The 20,151-nt window shown below is 42.1% G+C and overlaps 1 protein-coding gene across 1 annotated transcript in view; it reads right to left on the bottom strand.

Moving 5' to 3' along the window:
- The window catches only part of SULF1 (sulfatase 1), an 80,112-nt gene that overhangs the window by 22,413 nt on the left and 37,548 nt on the right, over positions 1–20,151 (bottom strand). The window contains 6 exon segments of the mRNA NM_001048115.1: positions 1,422–1,668; positions 4,703–4,925; positions 16,517–16,646; positions 17,372–17,428; positions 17,698–17,826; positions 18,906–19,081. Of these exon segments, the coding sequence (NP_001041580.1) occupies positions 1,422–1,668; positions 4,703–4,925; positions 16,517–16,646; positions 17,372–17,428; positions 17,698–17,826; positions 18,906–19,081 (962 nt within the window).

Raw genomic sequence — 20,151 nt, 5'->3', positions numbered from 1 at the left:
TCCTAAGATCCCCTTTCACAGCAATATTGAGTATTCACATCCCCAAGAACAGCCACCACCAGACAGCCCCAGTTTTGAAGGCCTCGTCAAATACCATAGGAAAAATTGAGGTTTTCACAGTTAAAATGGAAGTAAGTTGATTAAAGAAATGCAAAGTCAGAAAGGGGTTATTTATCCTATTCATTTTGTTACAAAGAGCCTGCCTGGAGTATCTCATTAGGTGTGCAGCAAAGAAACAGTCCCAGGGACAGAGAAAATTTGGGATAAGGGGGTCAATCAATACTGAAAGAGAAACAAATCCCGGTCTAAATCTCCTAGCCTATAACTACAGTTGACCTTGGAACAATACAGGCTGGAATTCCACGGGTTCGCTTATACGCAGATTTGTTGTTTTTTTTTTTTTTTTTTTTTTTTTTTTTTTGATTTGTTGTTTTTTTGATAAACACAGTCCAGTACTAGAAACATATGTTGTCTTCCTTATGATTTTCATAATAACATTCTTTTCTCTAACTTACTTTATCGTAAGAATACAGTATATGATACATATAATCAATTGTTTATGTTATCGCTAAGGCTTCTGGTCAGCAGTAGGGCCACCAGTAGTAAAGTTTCTGGGGAGTCAAAAGGTACATGTGGTTTTTCAACTGTGGGGGTGGGGGGAGTGTCCCCAATGCCCTCAGCCCCCCACACCTTGATCAAAGTCAATGATGCAGGCATCTGAAGACCGATTCCAAAGATAAAAATCCTGGCAGAGCTCATGATAGCAGGCCCCCCACCAAAGTCATAGAATGGGAGAGGGGGGAAAAGAGACTTTGCTAATAAATTCAGAGAGAAAATTTTTCTCTATCAATAGAACAACTGGATTTCGGAAGGAAGTGGAGAACCGGAGTCATCCATTACAGCTGTGGGATGATCGCCTCCTTCCCCGTCCCCGTGACTCCCGAGGCCCACCATGCTTTCTGGGATCTGACCAGTTTAGTAGATGTTTCTGCATCTTATATCCATTTGCAACACATCCCACCTCTCTGGAAGCCTCTCCAGGACCTGCAGTCCCCCCTTGGGCTGTATTTCATTTCTGAGGCTGGGAGTGCACAAGTGCTCTGAGCCTCTACCAGTGCCGGTGATGGTTTCCATCTGCTCCCTAGACTCCCACGAAGGTAACTCTTCAAAGGCAGAACTGCGTGCCTGCTAAGTTGTGACAGAACCACTCTGGCTAAACTCCCAGGGACCAGCTTCATGTGAAACTGAACCCAAAGAGTGTCCCCTTGGCTTCTTTACACCCCAGGGGTTACACAGGCCAGCCTCCAGACCCTGTAGGGCCGAGGGCTATCACTTTTTATAAAGAAGCAAAATAGTGGTAATGGGGGGGTGGGGGTGATGACTCTGAACTCAGCCCCCGCGAACAGCTAAAGCCTTCCTACTTGTGCGTCACTCTGACGGTGGTGGGCAAGCCCAGGGCGTTGTCTCTGTCGGCCAGCATCGCGTCCCCGTCGCCGGGAGCCTGGTGACCTCCGGGCCCCCTGTGGCCTTCATCGTGGCGCTTGACGATGTTTCTCGGTCGCAACACTTGCAATTCTTCTTCTTCCAGGTTTATGTCATATATTTCACCTTCGAATTCGACCGACAAGGAACGTGTTTGCCGAGTATGGACAAATCTGGGCTTGTACTCTGGAAATAAGGGGAGACACGTTATTAATGTGGACACCTGGGTGTAGTTTAGGAGGGATGAAAAGCACCGCCTGGCTCCATGAGCATTCTGGGAAGGGGCAAGCAGTTTATATGGCATTGGTGAGGGGCATCGGGGTGCTGTGGCAGCCCACTGGGATTCAGGTCAGGAGGGCTGGGCTCCTGTCTGGGCCTGGGTGCTGCAGGGCACTGTGGTGGGAGGCATGCTCCTCTGAGGCTCAGCCTTTCATCCCTCCAGTGAGGGGGCACATCTGGGGGACCCCTAAGTTCCTTTCTATTCACAGCAGGCTGTGAACTTCCACACTGCCTTCTCAACGTGAACTGCTAAGGCAGTTTGTTTGGATAAAACTATACTCCCAATTATGATATTAATCATAATACTGACTCACTGATGGGGCTTTTGCTATGTATTATTATTCACCTCATACTTATCTTTAATCCACAATCTTAGAAGACCTGTATTATTATAATCAATCCTTACATTAAAAAACTTATTAGATTATCAGAACAGGCTCATAACTTTGGTGTTATGATTCTGTTTTTTCTTTAAAGATTTTTTTTAGATTTATTTATTTATTTATAAATAGAGAGAGGTAGAGACACAGGCAGAGGGAGAAGCAGGCTCCATGCAGGGAGCCCGATGTGGGACTAGATCCCAGGTCCCCAGGATCACACCCTGAGCTGAAGGCAGATGCTCAACCACTGAGCCACCCAGGTGCCCCTGGTGTTATGATTTTTAAGAATGGGAAAACTGAAGCTCTGAAGGCTACCTACATTTTCCAAGTTTATGTACCCAATGGCTGTGGGAACCAGGATTCTAATCTACCAGATTCTAAAGGCTACAGTCTTTCTACATTGGGCTGCTTTTTTCAAAAGGGTAAATGCTCTCAGCACCTTCTATTTGTACCAAAAACAGAGAAAAAATAAATTTTGCAAATGCTTTTATTAGTCAACTGACTTTTAATACCTAGCAGATGGAATGTAATGCCAGGGGGAGGCCAGCATGCTTTCTGTCAAGTCTCATAGTGTGTTAAGACAAGAGCTTTAATGTGCAAACCTTGGCTCCTTCTCAGATGCCCTTTGGCTCCGAGGGGGCATTCTCACATGGAACTTCTCTCTCCAGCCTGCTGCTGAAATAGGAAGAAGGAGAGCACACAGGCCATCGCATCAAAATTGATGCTCCCACAGGACCCTGCTGTGATGGCAGTTTCCAGAGGAGGAAACGCCTCTGTACAGTCAGCAGGTCACTGTGCGTGCTCACGAGCAACTCCTGCCCTCAAATATGTGAGACTCCATGTGGTTTGAAAGAGTGGCCCCAGACCTCTCCAGTCTGTGCTCAACATTGAACAACACAGTGTTTAGGGTCACTGCGGTGGAGACACATCTAACCTCCCCAGAGAGAAGAGGCGGCCCCTTCCTTGGAGGAATTGGAGTCCAACATTGGTAATCAGCTTCCATTAAGGGACAATGTCAGGAATCTGTCTCTTTTTGGCTTTCCATGTGCTATCTTTTTTTTTTTTTTTTAAAGATTTTATTTATTTATTCATTAGAGAGAGAGCGAGGCAGAGACACAGGCAGAGGGAGAAGCAGGCTCCATGCAGGAGCCTGATGTGGGACTTGATCCCGGGTCCCCAGGATCACACCCCGGGCCAAAAGCAGCACTAAACCGCTGAGCCACCCAGGCTGCCCTCCATGTGCTATCTTTGCCTGAATTATTAAACCTGGCATTTTATCTCAGGGAGGAAAAAAAAATTTCCCAAATCAATCATTGCAGCCTTTGGGTTATGGATTCCTTTAGGAGTGGGTTGAATGTTATGGATATCCAGAAAAATGTGCACATACACACAGAATAGACTTAGAATTTTGGCTTAAATGGTAGAAGGCTCACGATCCCCTAAAGTCCATCTGTGGAGTCCAGAAGAATAAAGCCAGTGCTGAGAGCTCCTATTGTTCCTAGTGATTGATTTCCTAATTTACAAGGTGGGGGGGCACCTGGCTGGCTTCGTCGGTACGAGCATGGGACTCTTGATCTGGAGGTCGTGAGTTCAAGCCCCATGTTGTGTGTACAGCTTACTTCAAAAACAAAAGCAAAGTCTACCCAATTCAGAATGCAGCAAATATCTTACTTCCAAACCAATATAGAAAAGAACGGCCCCAGAAATGAGTCACTTTTCCCATGCTGTCACTAGATGGCGCCAGACTCATTCTTTTATGGAACGTGCCAGCCTGGGTTTTCACATCTGTATAATCGCAGGAATTTTATATAGCGCAGGATTGGATATAGGATATAGGATTTTATAAAGAAAATATTAGGCAGCGCTTTTCGTACTGCATTTGACTGGTTGCACCCTGCCAGTCAACAAGAGGAATTAAAAAAAAAAGGATTGTCTAATAACAGACGTACCTTTAAGAAATATTTATGCTTTTCTTATTAGATGCATAAGCCACGATACCTAGAATTTTTATTTTGTTCCTTTTTTTTTTTTTTAAGCAGCTCAAGGGTGACAAATCAGGACATTAGCATTGATGTCAAAGAAAGCTGACCTGAATTACACCTTCTGCCCCTCACCACACCTTTTACCTCTTTCATGTGCGTGGATATTTTGTGTGTGGCGCTTTTATGGAACATATTCTATGCATATTCTATGCTCAAGTTAAAATGTGCACAAACCCGAAATTTCAAATGAGCTTTGATCTTTTAAACATAACAGTTATTTGCTTTTCGCTGCAAAAGTATGCATTGGGAAGACCTAAATCGTAGGGCATCCCTGGGTGGCTCAACGGTTTAGCACCTCCCTTCGGTCCAGGACCTGACCCTGGAGACCCGGGATTGAGTCCCACTTCGGGCTCCCTGCATGGAGCTTGCTTCTCCCTCTGCCTGTGTCTCTGCCTCTCTCTCTCTCTCTGTGTCTCTCAAAATCTTAAAAAAAAAAAAAAAAAAAAAAAAGACCTAAACGTAGAAGGATCAAGCCTTTGGTCTCCCTCTTGTCCATTTGCAAAGGCCCCTGGAGCTTACTGGGAGTCCCCTGGTTTCGCAGGAACTGCCTCTGACCCTTCCTCTGGCCCCTGCCGGCACGATAGCCAGGCTCCCCGCAACTGCAGTCCTTGTCCTTGTCCTTGTCGTGGAAGCCGCGGGGGTAGAGGTTCCGGGCGCTGGGGCGGACTGTGAGCAGGTCGCTGGATCCCTTACACTTGTGAATCCGAAGCTTGCCAGACGTGTCCTCAATGCACTGCCACTTCTGCAAAAGCCAATGTGAAAGCCGTTTACCCACCCGGGCCAGGTGTTTCTCAGGAAGGGCTGCTGCATTAGGTTAGGTTTGGGGAGCCCGGGAAGAAGGCATCTTTTGGCTGCCCTTGCACGACGTGTCCCCCCACCCCTCCCCAGGTTCTCTTAGCTCCCTCTCTCACCGTGGGCCAGTACAGATGACAGGGGGACCACTGGAAACCAGAACCACCTCAATGACACCAGAGCCAAAAATTGATACATAAATCCTCAGGATCCAGACTAAACAGTCTTGAAGGAAACATGTAAAAAGCCCTTAATTCGCCAAGCCACGGGGCACAGCTGTCAGGGGGGCTGTTTTCACCAGACCCCTCTTTCTCTGGAAAGGCAGGCACACTTGGCTGCTTTGTTCTCTGCCCCCCCCCACCCCCGGGTCTGCCTGTGGCCCAGAGGGGCCCCCAGGGAAGGAGACGAGTTTGATCAGAGTGTAGTCACAGCGGCCTCTCTGGGCCCCTTCCAATCCTTCCACACATACTGCAGCACCGCCCCCCCAGCCGCGAGCAGGTCCTCTCGTCTTCCCGAGGGGTGTCCACGGGGCAGCTGGGCCTGGGCTCCCCAAGCCTGCTGCTGACACTGCAGGCCCAATTCTAGATCAATACGATGCAGCACCGGGCCTCTTAAATATCAAGCTGGCTGAAATAAGAGCACTTCACCTTGGGGGCAGTTCATGGGGTCTCCCTACCTTCCTTAAAGACTTAATAAAGGTCCTTTGGCTTTTTGTTTTCCCCTGGCTCCCTCCCTAAACTGGTAGTTTGGGAAGAATACGGACCTTGATTTGAAATTGCCCATGGTCACGACACACTATCATGTCCTGTTACCAGACTTTTGTCTTTTGTTTTCCTTCCCTATAGGGGTATCGCCTGTATACAACTACTGATACTTTTCTGTAAGAGGACACATTTCTAAACAGCAGTCAAAGCAACAGTACCTGTAAAATTATGTTTTTGGTGGGCCAGTTACAGGTTTTCAATAGATAAAAAATTACCAAATAAAGGATGGTTTTTCCTGCACCACATAGAATCATCTCACCATTCCCTCCCCGCCCCTTTGCTGGACCTGTACCATATTTTGGGTTACATTTTCATTTCAAAGTGACCTAATGCAAGGTATAGTTTAGTCAAGGGTCTCAGATGTCTTGGTCAGCAGACGAACAACACTTGTGTACAAAATGGGGTGCAACTATTCACAGTGGACCGAGCTGCAGAGTCTTGGCTTGTTTTCTTACTGGAGCCCTACGCCCTCAATAAGTGTTGAATTATCAGAGCTGCCTTTGCACCCCTATCATACGGTTCTCAAATCCCAGGTTTATAGGGCTTGTTCTATGATCTTGTTTCAGCTCCCAAAGCCCCCTTCAGCTCTTGATGCTATGGACTTTGGTTATCACGAACCACGTCAGGTTACAATCTTCTTTTGTGTCTTGACCAGCATATCTTGAATGTCCATCATCTCCATCCAGAGAAGCAGGCTCAAGAGACAAGGTAAGTAACTATTTGCAAAGCCATGACAAGGCAACATAAACAAGAACAGTCGAGGACTAACTAAGTTATAGATGATTTAACTGAAAAAAAAAAAAAAAAAGTCAACTTGATTAGGCTCCGGAGAGTTCTGTGAGCTCGGTGGTTCTTACACATGGCTGGGCACTAGGAGTTTCAAATGCTCTCCTGGTGATTCTAATGCACAGTTGGGGTTAAAGACAACTGCTTTTGATTTGCAGCTGGTTACTGGACTTTTCTGCAGCTGGAACCCATGGCAGAGGCAAAAGAGATCTATTTAAGTCTAAGTAGCTCGGATGGATGAGTCTTTGAGAGGGATGTATGCATGCTGCAGAGTGGGTATGCAAAGGAAGCTGTGTTTAGAAATGTACTGACGTCATCAGGTCAGAAAATGACTCAAGCTGAAAAGATGAACACTACCAGCTTGTCTATACCGGCAGGACTATGTGCTCTCTGTAAGGGTAACTAGTTTTCCTTACTTTCCCTCCACAGTTAGCGGACAAGTGACAGAACTTGGTCTTTCTAAAGGCTTAGCAGGAAGCTATGTATGGCCTGTTCCATGGTTCTGCCATTCGACGTGGAGACCAGTGGTTTTCAAGCCTGGGTTTGTAGCACTTCCAGACATGTCCAATCAGCTTGAGGAGGTGCCATGAAATTCTCAGAAAAAGTTCTCAGAAAAGGATATACAACTCCATTAAGAAATAACAAGTTATTTCTATAAGCCACCCAGAAATTTTGCTGATGAGAGGTGTCAGTGAAATAATCCATAGCCTTTCATAGCTCCAAAAAATTTGAGCATCGGTAGTGCTTGAGTGTCATTCTAGATCTGTATTTGTCCTAAATCCAAAAGGTTTAAGACTTATCCCTCTCTCTGGGTAATCTCTAACTCAAGCATTCAAAAACAAAGAGTTCACTACTTCATGCCTATAATAGCAAAAGAAGTGGTCAGTGCGTCCACAATTCACGCCTAGTAGCAGCTTAAGAAGTACTCTAGTTTCTACCAGATGGAAAAATATGGTTAACTATATTCTTGAAAAATAATGGCCCTGTGTCTTTTGTGGCTCGAATTTATATCAATTTTGGTACAAACACTAATTTTTAAAACACCTAACTACAGTGAAAACCTTTCTTAGTCTTACAACCACAATGCATTAAAAAAATTCTGCCTTTTTTTTTTTTTTTTGGCCTGGAAGAGCTGAGGGTATAGGTAGATTCCTCTAGAATAGAAAGTGTAGGCAGCATTTTAAATGATTTGGTCTATTTGGAATCCAACTTGCGTTTTCCCATTGGCCAAATTTCTCACTAACTTCCTATAGGGTAGAGATGAAGGGAAGGGGTGTTTCTTTCCTAAAGAGATGAATTTAACCAAATGTAAGACCCTCCTGGGCACTGATAATGTACCTCACAAATCCAATATGCATACATATATGAATGCATATGTACCCACATGCACATGCCCACATGTACTAGATGTATACATACACCTATACACATTGTCGAATAAAACAAGAGCCACTAAGAAAAATGCCAACTATTTTCTATACCGTGGACTCTTTGAACAAGCTGTAGACCCTATTAGAGTAACTGGCAAGCAGCTTTGAAAATCATCTTAGTGGTAAGCATACTAGGAATTTTAATGAAATGTAATTACCACACATTTGCCGCAGTCATTTGGGTGCTCGATATCTTGACAATTTTTATGGTTGAGCAATAAAACCTTGAAATCACTGCACCTACAATGGTCACCTTACTTAGCTTATGGAGGGGAGTGAGGGAAGAGAGCTTTCAGGGCATTGCTCTGAAACTCATGTCACAAGCCACTTAAGTGTTCAGAATCAAGAGAGGGGATGACTTGGGTTTGCAGAAGAGCTTCCACAATCAGCTGGAAGCAGGGACTCAGGTGAGGCACCTGCTAACAGGACACGTGGTCAGCCTCAGAGACGAACTTTGTTACACATGTGCCCTTGTGGAGATGCACATATCGTGCTGTTTCCGTTGCCTACTCTCTTGAAGTGTACTAGTCAATCGGTTAACTGCCCGATTCGACTGTCTCCCGCCTTCCCTGACCACTTTTTGCGATATCATCTCAATTTTCCTCCTGCCTCTCTGACTCTGTACCAATCATTTCACAAACGTTCATTCCACACTGTTTCTGCACATGTCCGGCGTGCAAGGGGCTCGATGAAACTATTTAAACAATTTTGTAAGTTATTATGATTTCATTTAGCCTTTCCAACCATTTGGGATTAAAGGCAAGGACCATGTCTCATACTCCTGAACTGTACCCTGAAGTTAGCTCAGCATCAAATCACTGTTTAGTAATTACATCTTAGTAGTTTTGATTGATTATATATATTTATGTGTAAATTACACGTGATGAACAAGAGAACACCGGGTATTTTGATACAAGGATTCATGTGTGCAGCTCATTTGGTGGAATCAAACCTAATGAGAAATACAACAAATGCCATTCAAACAATTCCCGTCCACACCATCTTTATAATCATCATTATCACCATCTATGGAGCTCTTACTTGATGCCAGGTACTGGCCTAGGGAACTTTATAGAAATTTAGTCACACAATCATCACTACAACCTAAAGTGCTACCACAATTCATTTATTGGAGTTGGATTTTGTAGTAGTGAATATCACCTATATTCCTCACGGGACTTGAGAACGGCATTTCATATCTATATTGATGTGGCTCGGTGGCAAAAGTCTGGACTTTCAAGCTAGAGAAGTCTGGATTTGATGATCAGCTTTATCATATCCTGTGCATCCTTGAGCAAGTCAGCTACATGATCTGAGCCTCATGAGTACTAGAACTCATTCATGAATAGAAAGAACTCAGTACATGGTAGGCACTCAACAAAGGCGGTTATTATGATCATTATCATTATTATTCCACAAACTCTGTTCCCCCTCCAACATACAAGTAAGCTTATTACTTAATTTGGGTCTTATGCAAACTTAATGAGAGGTAGCCATTTTTCATGGAGGTAAGTATTGCGCTAGGGACGTGAAGACCTCCATTTTCATTTTGTTTTGCTGCTAACTCTGCGGCCTTGAGCAAATTATAGAATCTCTTTGTTCTTCCAGATTCCACATCTGGTAAAATAATATTTGCTCCTCCTGGCCTCAAGGATATGTCATGAGAATAAATTGTTGGATGTTTTTGGAGTTCTGAAAAAAGATGCACTATATAAATCCAGAGCAATACTATTATAACTGACCTTTAACAATGGTTATCCAATCCTTGGGCAAGTTCATGTTTCATGCTTGTAAACTGTATATAATACAGTAATTATTATTTAGTGGGGAGACTGTGGCTTTGAATCACAAAGATCTTGGTTTGTACTCAGACTTGTCACACTTCCAGCTATGTGACTTTGGTCAAGTGACTTTCCCATCTTTAGTCTCCCAAGCTTAAGACTCCTTATATTTAAAATGAGCATAAGATCTCTTCTATAGAATAATTTTCAAGTATTAAATGTTCTGTGTAAAGTGTCTAGTATAACATTAGATGAAAATAGAACTCTAGTTACTTCTCTTTCCTGAAGAAACTACTAGATAATCATGATAGTTTCTACATTTTCAATGGCATATGTTTCTCAGATTTGTTAAGAATGTTCTATATTCTTATTTATGCCTATATATGCCCATTTTCATGAGTAAGAAACAAAAAACTTGGCTGCCACTTTTTCAAAGTTACACTGTAATAAAAGCTTAATTTTATACACACACAAACACACATGGATTAGTTCTCCATTATTACATGTCTTATTATGTGGATTTGGTCACAATGCAGGTCAAATCACGTTCTCTGAAATGTAACAACCATACAGTAATGTTTGGATAACCTGATTATCCTTCAGGCCAGTGCCGACATCATGAAAAAGTTACTTGCCTGTTGACATGTGTCTAGAATTTTCATCTCAACACTGGGAATATAAAAATACCATATAAACCTCCTCATTCATATTGCTACTTAGCTGAAGCCATTGTCAAATTTTCTCACCAATATGAAATAGAGTTACTTGTGCTGAGGAGATTTATCTCCTGTTTTCTTTGAGATGGGATGAGATGGGAGGTGGGAGGGAAAGTGGAAAGGAAAGAGAAGTAGAAGAAAATGCTTCCTCCTTTAGATTTTCATCTGGATAATCATTTGTAAAAGTCCATACTGAAATGCTGGAAGAAGTATTGCTCTTGCAGTTTGGGGAAAGTAAAATTGGTAAACTGACCTTGGCCAACACGCGATAGCCAGTATTTGCTGAGCGCTTATTATGTGCCAGGTACTGGTTCAGATGCTTAATACAACTACCTCTTATAAGCTTTACTCCAACCTTCTGAAGCAGGTGCTATTATTATTATTTTTTTAGCAGGTGCTATTATTATGCCCATTTTCGAGACAGAGAAACTGAGGCAGGGTTGGATTAAGTAACATGCCCATGGTCACAGAACAAGCAAGTAGTGGGCCAAGGCTACAATCCCAATTGACTAGGACCTCAGTAAAAAAAAAAAAAAAAGAATGGTTTTGGGCAGAATGTGAGGTTTTGAGTGAGCCTTGGATGAGGGAACATCATGTGGGAAGGCAGAGCCAGCAACTTACATGCAGAAGAAAATGTTATGTTAGGGTCGGGAGGAGGGGAGGCTGACCAGAGCAGGCAGGCTGTGTTACAGTGCAGCCACATTAGGTAGTTTAGAAGTAAAACGTCCCTGTATTTGTCTTCTTCTGACTTGTTTGGGACGGCAGTAAATATGGTTTGACAGTTAAGCCTGGGGTGTTTTGAATAATGCACAGAAGCCAAAATATCTAGATGCACAACTATTCAGAAATGTCCTTGGGTGCAGGTTGAAGAGGGGAGGAGGCAAGGTTTTGAAGGAGGGCCGCCCCTCCTGAGCCTCATGCAGACAAGTTCAGCCAGAGGGTGGCACTGGGGCCCTGGGCCTCCTGGCTGCCCCCTGAGGTAGGGAAAGCCCTAGTGAGTGAAGTGTCTGTGAGCCACGCTGAGATTTAGCCAGAGCTCAGTGAGTTTCTGGAAACAGGCTGTCCGTTTCTGGCAAACTAGCCAGATCTTCCTGGTAAATGCCTTTTATTCCTGCTCTGCAGCTGGTCACAAAGTGTGGAGGGACCTGTGGTCAGAGGGATAATTTTGGGATGAGAACAGAAATCCTGCAGCTAAACCAGTCCATTCAACAAGCTACATTCTAATTTCCCAGGTAGTATTGGCTTGCTCGATCTGGGGGCTCTTTCGTAATTTTAAACAAATCTTTGATTTCCTATCGATACAATAGTAGAAAGGCAAACAAAACTGCAAAGTTGCTGGAAGTTAACAACTCACAAAGGACATGAAATTTGCTTTATCAAAGAAAAAAAACAAGCTTTTTTTTTTTTTTTCAAATAGCAGAGAATATCTGAAATGTACTTCAAAACTGAACGCCTAGGAAATTTCTCTTTTATGTAACTCCTATTTGAGGAGTCAATCCCTGTACCTAGAAAATGAAAAATATAGTAACGCTTTCCTGGCATGAGTGATTCTCAGTCCTGGCTGCTCCTAGGAATCACCCAAGAGCTTGAAAAAAATCACTGATGTCTGGGTCTCATCCCCAGGGGTTCTGTTTTCCTTTGTCTGGAGCGAAGCTTGAACACCAGCATTTGTAAAGCGGACTCTGTATTCTAATGTGCCTTCTTGCTAGGGAACCACTTCTCTAGATGCTGTGAATGGGTCCTAAGATCATGGCTCCAGCCAGCCAAATGCCACTTATAATTTCAAAGAGAAAATCTACTATGTTACATTTTTGTAGAGGCAGCATGTTCTGGGGAAGAAAGGATTGAGCACAGAGTGAAGAATTGCAGGTTCTCACTTTGGGTTTGTAGGTTAAGTTTTCTGGATCTAAATTTCCTTATTAGGAAAAAGATACCATTCAACTGGAAGATTTCTAAGACTCCTCCCAACCTCCATATTCTCTGACTCTAGACATCTGGTTAACTTTGTTAACAAATACAGATTCCTTGGCCTCACCTGTAGACCTGTTAATCTGATTGGTTTGGGGGGAGGCTGTACATACATATTTTCTTTTATTTTTCTTTCTTTCTTCTTTTTAGAGAGGGAGAGAGAGAGATAGAAAGAGAAAGAGAGAGAGAAAGAGTACAGGGTGAGGGAGAGAGAAAATCTTAAGCAGGCTCCATGTCCAGCATGGAGATGGATGTGGGGCTTGATCTCACAACCCTGAGATCATGATCTGATCTGAAACTAATGCTGGATGCTTAACTGACTGAGCCACCCAGATGCCCCTACATCAATATTTTCCAAAGTTGCCTAGGTGATTCTAGGGTGCAACCAGAATTGAGCATCACTGCTGTGTGTTCTTTGTTGAGCCAAAGTCTTTTCTGATAGAAGTTGAGATTTGCACGTGTGTGGTGTGTGTACTCTGTGTGTGTGTGTGCGTGCGTGTGCCTGAGTGTGTGTGTCGTATGTAAAACTGTATGTAATGTGCTTGGGGGTGTAATGCCAGCTGAGAGAGTGGCAGGAATTCATACTCAGCCTCACATTAATTCAGGAATACAGAAGTAATGCAAACACATATGTCCATGCTGTCTTAATTAGTCCCTGCTGGTTGCTCTGTTCACAAAGTGAAGAAGTATTGCCAAATGTCTGGGATTCCAGCCCATTTTAATTCCCTGGTGGCTTCATAGGAATGAAAAAGCAGGTAAGATGGCCCGGAACAGATATAGCACCCAACATTCACACATTGCCTTGTAATTCATATAGCACTTTACATATATGATACCACTAAATCCTACTAAGACTGAGATTAATTTTCTTCACTTTAGGGATAGAAAATCTGAGACTCTAAAGAATCTAGTCCCCAAACACACAACTAAAAAGTAGTGGATGCCAATATTCTAACCTCAACTTTTTGATGTCGTATTTTTCTTTCCTTCATTGACCTACTTCATGCATCCACACTGACCCTGCCAAATAATCCTTAAGTGACAAGGCATGGGGCTGTGGCAGGATGGGGGAAATACACAATCTCTTTGGAGATTAAAAGTGAGGAGAATGGGGCTGACCATGTGGGTTTTTCCTCTCCATCCCATACAGAGTCAAACCAAAGAGAAGATTGTATTGTCTTCGAATGAAGGCAGTTAACCCTAGTCAGAGGAAGAGAAGCAGGGCACTGGCCAGGAGTGAAATCAGTGTCAAGAGAAGAGATTCCTGGCAAGTTAATTCTAGCCTTAGCTGATGCCTTGATCCAGAACAATACAATCTCATTATTCTGGACTTTTTTCTTTCTTTCTTTCTTTCTTTCTTTTCTTTCTTTCTTTCTTTCTTTCTTTCTTTCTTTCTTTCTTTCTTTCTTTTTCTCTCTCTCTCTCTTTCTCTCTCTCTTTCTTTCTTTCTTTCTTTCTTTCTTCTTTCTTTCTTTCTTTCTTTCTTTCTTTCTTTCTTTCTTTCTTTCTTTCTTTCTTTCTTTTTCTTTCTTTTCTTCCTTTTTTAAAGTCACAGATATAGTAACTAAAAAGATAATCCTCAAAGTAGCCAGATAGAAAAAGCAAAAGGCCAAAATATAAACATTCTGTAGAACACAACAGAACTATCAGGTTTGGCTCACAGATTCTATAACCATCTTGAGGAGCCTCAAAAATTTCCAGAAGTTCTCAGATTTTTAAGCTAGGGTTTGAGCATCACCTATAGAAAGAAATCACCATTCAGGCGATTTCTCTGTTCTAATAATTCAGGCACTTCTAAAAGGAATTGTTGGTAACATTTTCATACATCCATGTGATATGATCTAAATTCAGACTGATTCACATGGAAATACTGCACCAGAGGAGAATCCCAGTGAGCCAGATATTAAAGCATTTTGTGGGGGCAAAACGAGTTTAGAAAAATATGAAAAAGCAAAGTGAAGTTTTTAACATAGTTAGCATTTAGCATAAGAGTGAAGAGCTTGTGCCAAAGTGCCATAATCTAGTTTATACTACATTTGCCCTTTAGGACATGTATTAAAATTTCAGGACAAACCATATGGAGAGGTTTGCAAAATTGTATACTGAAAGGTAGGCAGTGTACCTTATTCTCAAATGGCTATAATGCTTGCCACTTAGAAGGCTAAAATGGTAACAAAATCACCAATTTGCATGAAATATATTTAACAGGGAACATTTCCAACTCCCGAATAAAAGTAAATTAGTCTATTGAGGCTGGCTCATAAAAATCATTTTAGAGCAACAAAACAAGTCTGAGGTTTTAGTCATAATCATACTTAGAGCTTCCTTAAGAAGGATTTGAAGATATCATATTAAAATATAATGAGTAAGTCTAAGCTTCTCCAGTAAACACTTGAAAATTAAGACTTACTAGTATGCCATGAAGGCCTAGTTTTATCCTTTCCTTCAACATCCTCCCTCCCCACCTTTTTCTATTTCAAAGGAATCCCTGAGCACAGAAAGGCATAAGGAAATGTAGAAAGTATGAGGATGAAGTTGTTTATCATGAATGTCTGTTCAATACGCTAGATACTATATCACAAGTATAAATATATGATGCCCTACATTGATGAGGCCATTTTAATAATAACTGCACTCTCCTTCTCAGGTGCCTGATATCCTGAACTGGTATTGGCTAACTGTGTGGATATCTAGAGGTCAGATAAGTTAAAAAGAAAAAAAGACTCACAAAAGATTTGAACTTCTCTTTGCCTCATTAATGGAACTTACCTTGGAAGGCAGCAAGTGGTCTGAGTTTTTTTTTTTTTTTTTGAGTTTTTGAATCATATAACTCATTTGCATCCCAGCTCTGCACTCACCAGCTGCCATTTATAAATGGGAACAATGCCTACCTCATTGGATGGATGTGAGGAATAAATTGAGCTAAAAACATAAAACTCCCTATACAGGGCTTTACGTAAGACAAATGTGTAATAACTATTATTTTTCACTTTTCTTCAATTTTGTTCTAAGTTTCAAAGACTTAGGCAGTGCCTCTACCATGATGACACACTACTTTTTTTAGCTAGCATAGATGTCAATCAAGAAGAGTGTTTAAAATAATTTATGTTCATATGTTTTCACTTTCCTTGGAAACAGATCTGTGTTAATTCATCACACAGTATTTCTTTAGTTCTTATTGGTAATAGGTGGTGTTCTGGGTAGCCTAGAATTCTATAGTAATATTTCTTTCTTTCTTTTTTTTTTAAGATTATTTACTTGAAAGAGTGAGAGAGTGAATGCAGGTGTGGGTGGAGAGGCAGAGGGAGAGAGGGGCTTCAAGTAGATTCCTCATTGACACAGGGCCTGATGTGGGGCTCTATCCCATAACCCCAAGATCATGCATGACCTGAGGTGAAATCAAGAGTCAGATAAGTGAGTCGACTGACTGAGCCACCCAGGTGCCCCATCTATAGTAATATCTCTATTAATAAAAAGGTTTCATTCTAATGAAATAATTGATGTCAGAAATCTTGTGAGCAGAGGTAGAAATGATGAACTAACACAATATGGCTTCCCTTTCCATTTCCCAATCTTGGTCAGATTCTATCCTCCTCTGTGGGTTAGATGACATCTGACTTTAGTACAGGACAGGAAGACCCCAACCTGTCTCTTGGGTGGTTCACTGCCCAGAGGCTCAGCATCTACTCATGATCTTGACTAAGTAGCTTCTTGACCCTTCCTGATAACCAGTTAATAGAAATCCAAGGGGTAATGACTTCTCCTTAGATGGAACCAAGTTTCTGAACTTTCTAACCTGGCTACCCATTTCACATGTCTGATATGTCGAACTGGTGTTGGCTAATTGGGTGGATATCTAGTACTCTCTGAGGGTGCCATCTTTTTTTATTAGAGGGAGCCCAAGGAGTGATGAGGAGGCCCAGCTTAGGCCAATTAGATAATTCTCAGTCAGAAGAAAGCTGTTATAATGAGTGTTCCATGACCACTATGAAAAGCTTATTTATACATAAATGTACATTATTTTATATGTTGAAAATTTCTAAATTAGAAATGAAGAAGCATGTGACTTGGGGTGAAGACAAGCCGTGACACTCACCTGCCCAGGCTGCTCACAGGCTGTCTGGTACCTGGCCTGTTGGCACAATTCTTTGACCCTCTCATATTTGGGCAAGTGATTGGACTGTTGGATATTCTTGCTGGATTCTTCTTTCTTACGTAAAAACTTCCTTTGACAGAAAAGAAGAAGTTTCTTATGAGAAATGATCCGAATCACCTATCCAGAATCTTTTGCCCTTTTCTTTTTCTCCCCTGTGACATGACTCTGCATTCTTCAAATAGCATGAAATAGATGGCAAGACCTTGTCCACAGGAGTTCAGCATTTGCTGAGTCCTCTGTGAAAACTACAAGCTGGGTACTATGAAGAACCACTGTTTCCCTAAAGCATTAATTTCAAGACATTAGGCATAAATGTTTAGCTTTACAGTTATATAAATGTTCTCTCAATGTTTTTATGGAAAAAAAACAAGACAATGAGGATTACGAATCAAAGGGGGAATCCCAGCAGGGACTCTGGAGATTATAGTCTCATGGATTTGTATATTTAAAACTAGGAAAACCACATAAGGAAAGGAAGTAGAAAGGAGAGGGCCAGACAGGACTCGGGAAGGAGGGCTGGGAATGCCAATGGACTGGTCCGATCAGGAGACGAGGTTGAAAAACTCAACAGCAAGCGCTCTGGTCCCATTGTATGAGAATTTATGTTTTACAGTTCTGATGCAACAATCATTACTGTGCTGGCCAGTGGAGAATGAGTACCAAACCATTCAATCTTGTGACCAGGCTTACGAAATCTGCATGCTTAGTAAACCGGAATAAGGGGGAAAAATACTCAGCAGGGAGAGCTGCCCACTAGGACTGGTTCCCAGAAGCACCCCAGGAACCAGTAATTACCCTCTTTCCACGAGGAATGTATCACGCCAAATTCTGGCTTTCTTGTTTGTTCGAAACCTGAAAGCAAAATAATAATATTTACTGTTGGCATCTGGACGTTTTTCCAAATGGATCTGTGCTAACAGTTTATTTAAAGAAACACCTCTCACTTCCCGCAGACCATGACTGCAGCTCTATCAATATGCTATTCACAGACAGCCGAGAAATTCTCGGCTTGGGGTGATTCTCATGGGCAAAGAGTACTTTGACTCCACTTCTTTCAGCTGCTGGCTGGCTCTGGGTGCCAGTGTGCTTGGGGCTGGCCGAGGGAAAGCAAATTGACACACCTGTTACCTGGCTTTTCCAGATCCAGAAGTTTGAGGACCGACTTGCCATCTACATCCGGAGGTGTGTCGAGGCCAGCAATATCCAGGATTGTAGGGGCCAGGTCGATGTTGAGAACGATCTGTGGGACTCTGCAAAGGGTCAGATGGTTATGCCCTGGGCCTAACACCAGTTGAGGGGGCACGTAAGGCCACTTTCTGCACACCGAGACTCATCAGCCTTCAATCTTCTCCCCCTCTATCTTAGTCTTTGATGCATAAAACCATTTAACTTAGATCAGACAATTCCCAAAGTGTTTCAAATGAGCTGAAGAGACATAATAACATTCTTCAGAGAAACCCTTCTACTATCATCACCTTCTCCCTTACCCCAGGACGCAGTGCAACGTAGCAGCAGATGAGGCACATGGATGAGATTCAGACTATCTGCGTGCTGGGCCCCAGTGTCGCCACTTCCAGAATGAGGAACTCTGAGAGGGGCACTTATGCTACCTGCCAGCTTTCTTCTTTGTTAGATTAGAAGACCTGGCTGCACACTCCTTAAGGGCCATTCCAGATTTGGAATTCTGCTTGCATTTTTTTCTTTTACTCTTTCCATAACTGTTTCATGTACACGATCTTATTTTACATAGAACTTTCTGATGTGGCCGGCAGGGCATGTCAAACCCATTTTATAATGGTAAAATAGAGATGCAGAGGAAGGCAGTGACTTGTCCAAGGTGGCAGATATAGAACTCTGGTCCTTTAGGCCTTCTTTCTTCTAAAAGAAAATCATGCTTTTTAAAGTTTTATTTTCTTCAAAAATTTTACTTAGTAATAATTTTTTAAAAACCCACTAAAAGGCAGGCATTGGATTTTTTTTTTTTTTTTTTTTAAAGACAGTGTGTTTCTGATTCAAAGGAGGTACAGAAGATGTCCCTAATGGTCACATTCTGTGTCCATGTGCACAGGCCATGTGACACGGATTCTGGTTCGTTTGACAGAATTAATCAGTGATAGTTAATTTTCCTTTCTCTTTAAATAGTATACCTCAGTTAATTTGACATGTGGTAGGGGAAAATAAGGTTTTCATTTTCTAAATTACCAACTTCAACCTACCTACACCCTTTTCTGTTTTGGATGAAAAGAAACCAGACACAGATTGGTAATGGAATTATCTCAGATACACATGAGCCACAACTGCTGAATGTTGCAAGTGGAGAAATACGTACATTGATCCTGGTTCTACACTTGGACCACGAATAAAGAAGGGCACACGGATGTCAAAGTCATATGGCATGGATTTCCCCTTGACCAGTCCAAACTGCCCAATATGGTAGCCGTGGTCGGCGGTGTAAATGATGTAAGTGTTGTCCAGCTCCCCTGTCTCCACGAGCATATTGTACAGCTGAAATATAACGGAGACAAGATGGGCAAGATGACAACAGTGTTGCTGTGATTTCCCCCCAAATGTCTTCCCCAGTATTTTTTAAAGGCAAGAGTTACTTTAACAAGGCTAAGAAACATGATCACTGTCTGCATTTTCTTAGTTGCTTACAATCCTGAAGGGAAAAAGTCTAATAAAAGAGTCAGGTAACTTTTTTGAATTTGGCACATTGTTCTTAAAGGTTTTGTGCACCTATTAAAAAGAAAAACAAAAAACAACTCCACAAAACAGCCTCTATCACCTAACTCATAGGTTTTACTTTGAAAAATTCATTGTTAAAGCAAATTTTATCATCACTCTTAAGTAGTTATCAAGGGTTAAGAACAGGCTGCTTTGGAGTCTGATCCACCTAAATCCAGCCTTTAGGCACATTTTGTTTGGCTTCGGTTGTTTTGTTTTTAAATTCAGGAAATTTCAAATAAAATGTATTTCTGGCTTCCTTGAAAAAATCAGAAGACCTCATGATACTAGCTCGATCTTCCTACATGGCATAAAATATCAGGAGCTGGGTAGTTTCTTCTTGTTATAAATGTGGGCATTTAAAGATCACTATAGGGGCACCTGGGTGGCTCAGTGGGTTAAGCATCTGCTTTCAGCTCTGATCATGATCCCAGGGTCCTGTGTTTGGGCCCTACATCCAGCTCCCTACTCAGCAGGAAGCCTGCTGCTCCCTCTGTTTTTGCTCTCTCACAAATAAATAAGATATTAAAAAAATAAAGTTCACCATAATCCCAACCATTCCCCATTGCTTTATACCAGCTTTAGGTATTTACGTTTTTGTGAGTGTAGCCCTTGACTTATGGTATTTTGATTTTTATCTCCTCTTTGCCATTGGCTCCAAAGAACCAAGCCTGAGAGGTAATAGAAGGGGTCAAGATAAGGGAGTGAAGATAAAGTCACTAAACACACACTCACGTACACTTATACACACACAGACTCTCTCTTTCTCTCTCTCAAAAACAACAATAAAACAAAAACAGAATTGGCAAGAATGGAGCTACACAAAAGAAGCTGGACCCAAACCTGTCACT

The sequence above is a fragment of the Canis lupus genome, chromosome 29 (assembly GCF_011100685.1).
Source record: "Canis lupus familiaris isolate Mischka breed German Shepherd chromosome 29, alternate assembly UU_Cfam_GSD_1.0, whole genome shotgun sequence".
In the NCBI taxonomy this organism is placed as follows: Eukaryota; Metazoa; Chordata; class Mammalia; order Carnivora; family Canidae; genus Canis; species Canis lupus.
Note: the sequence above shows the minus strand (reverse complement) of the source record. Positions and strands in the feature narration are given on the sequence as shown.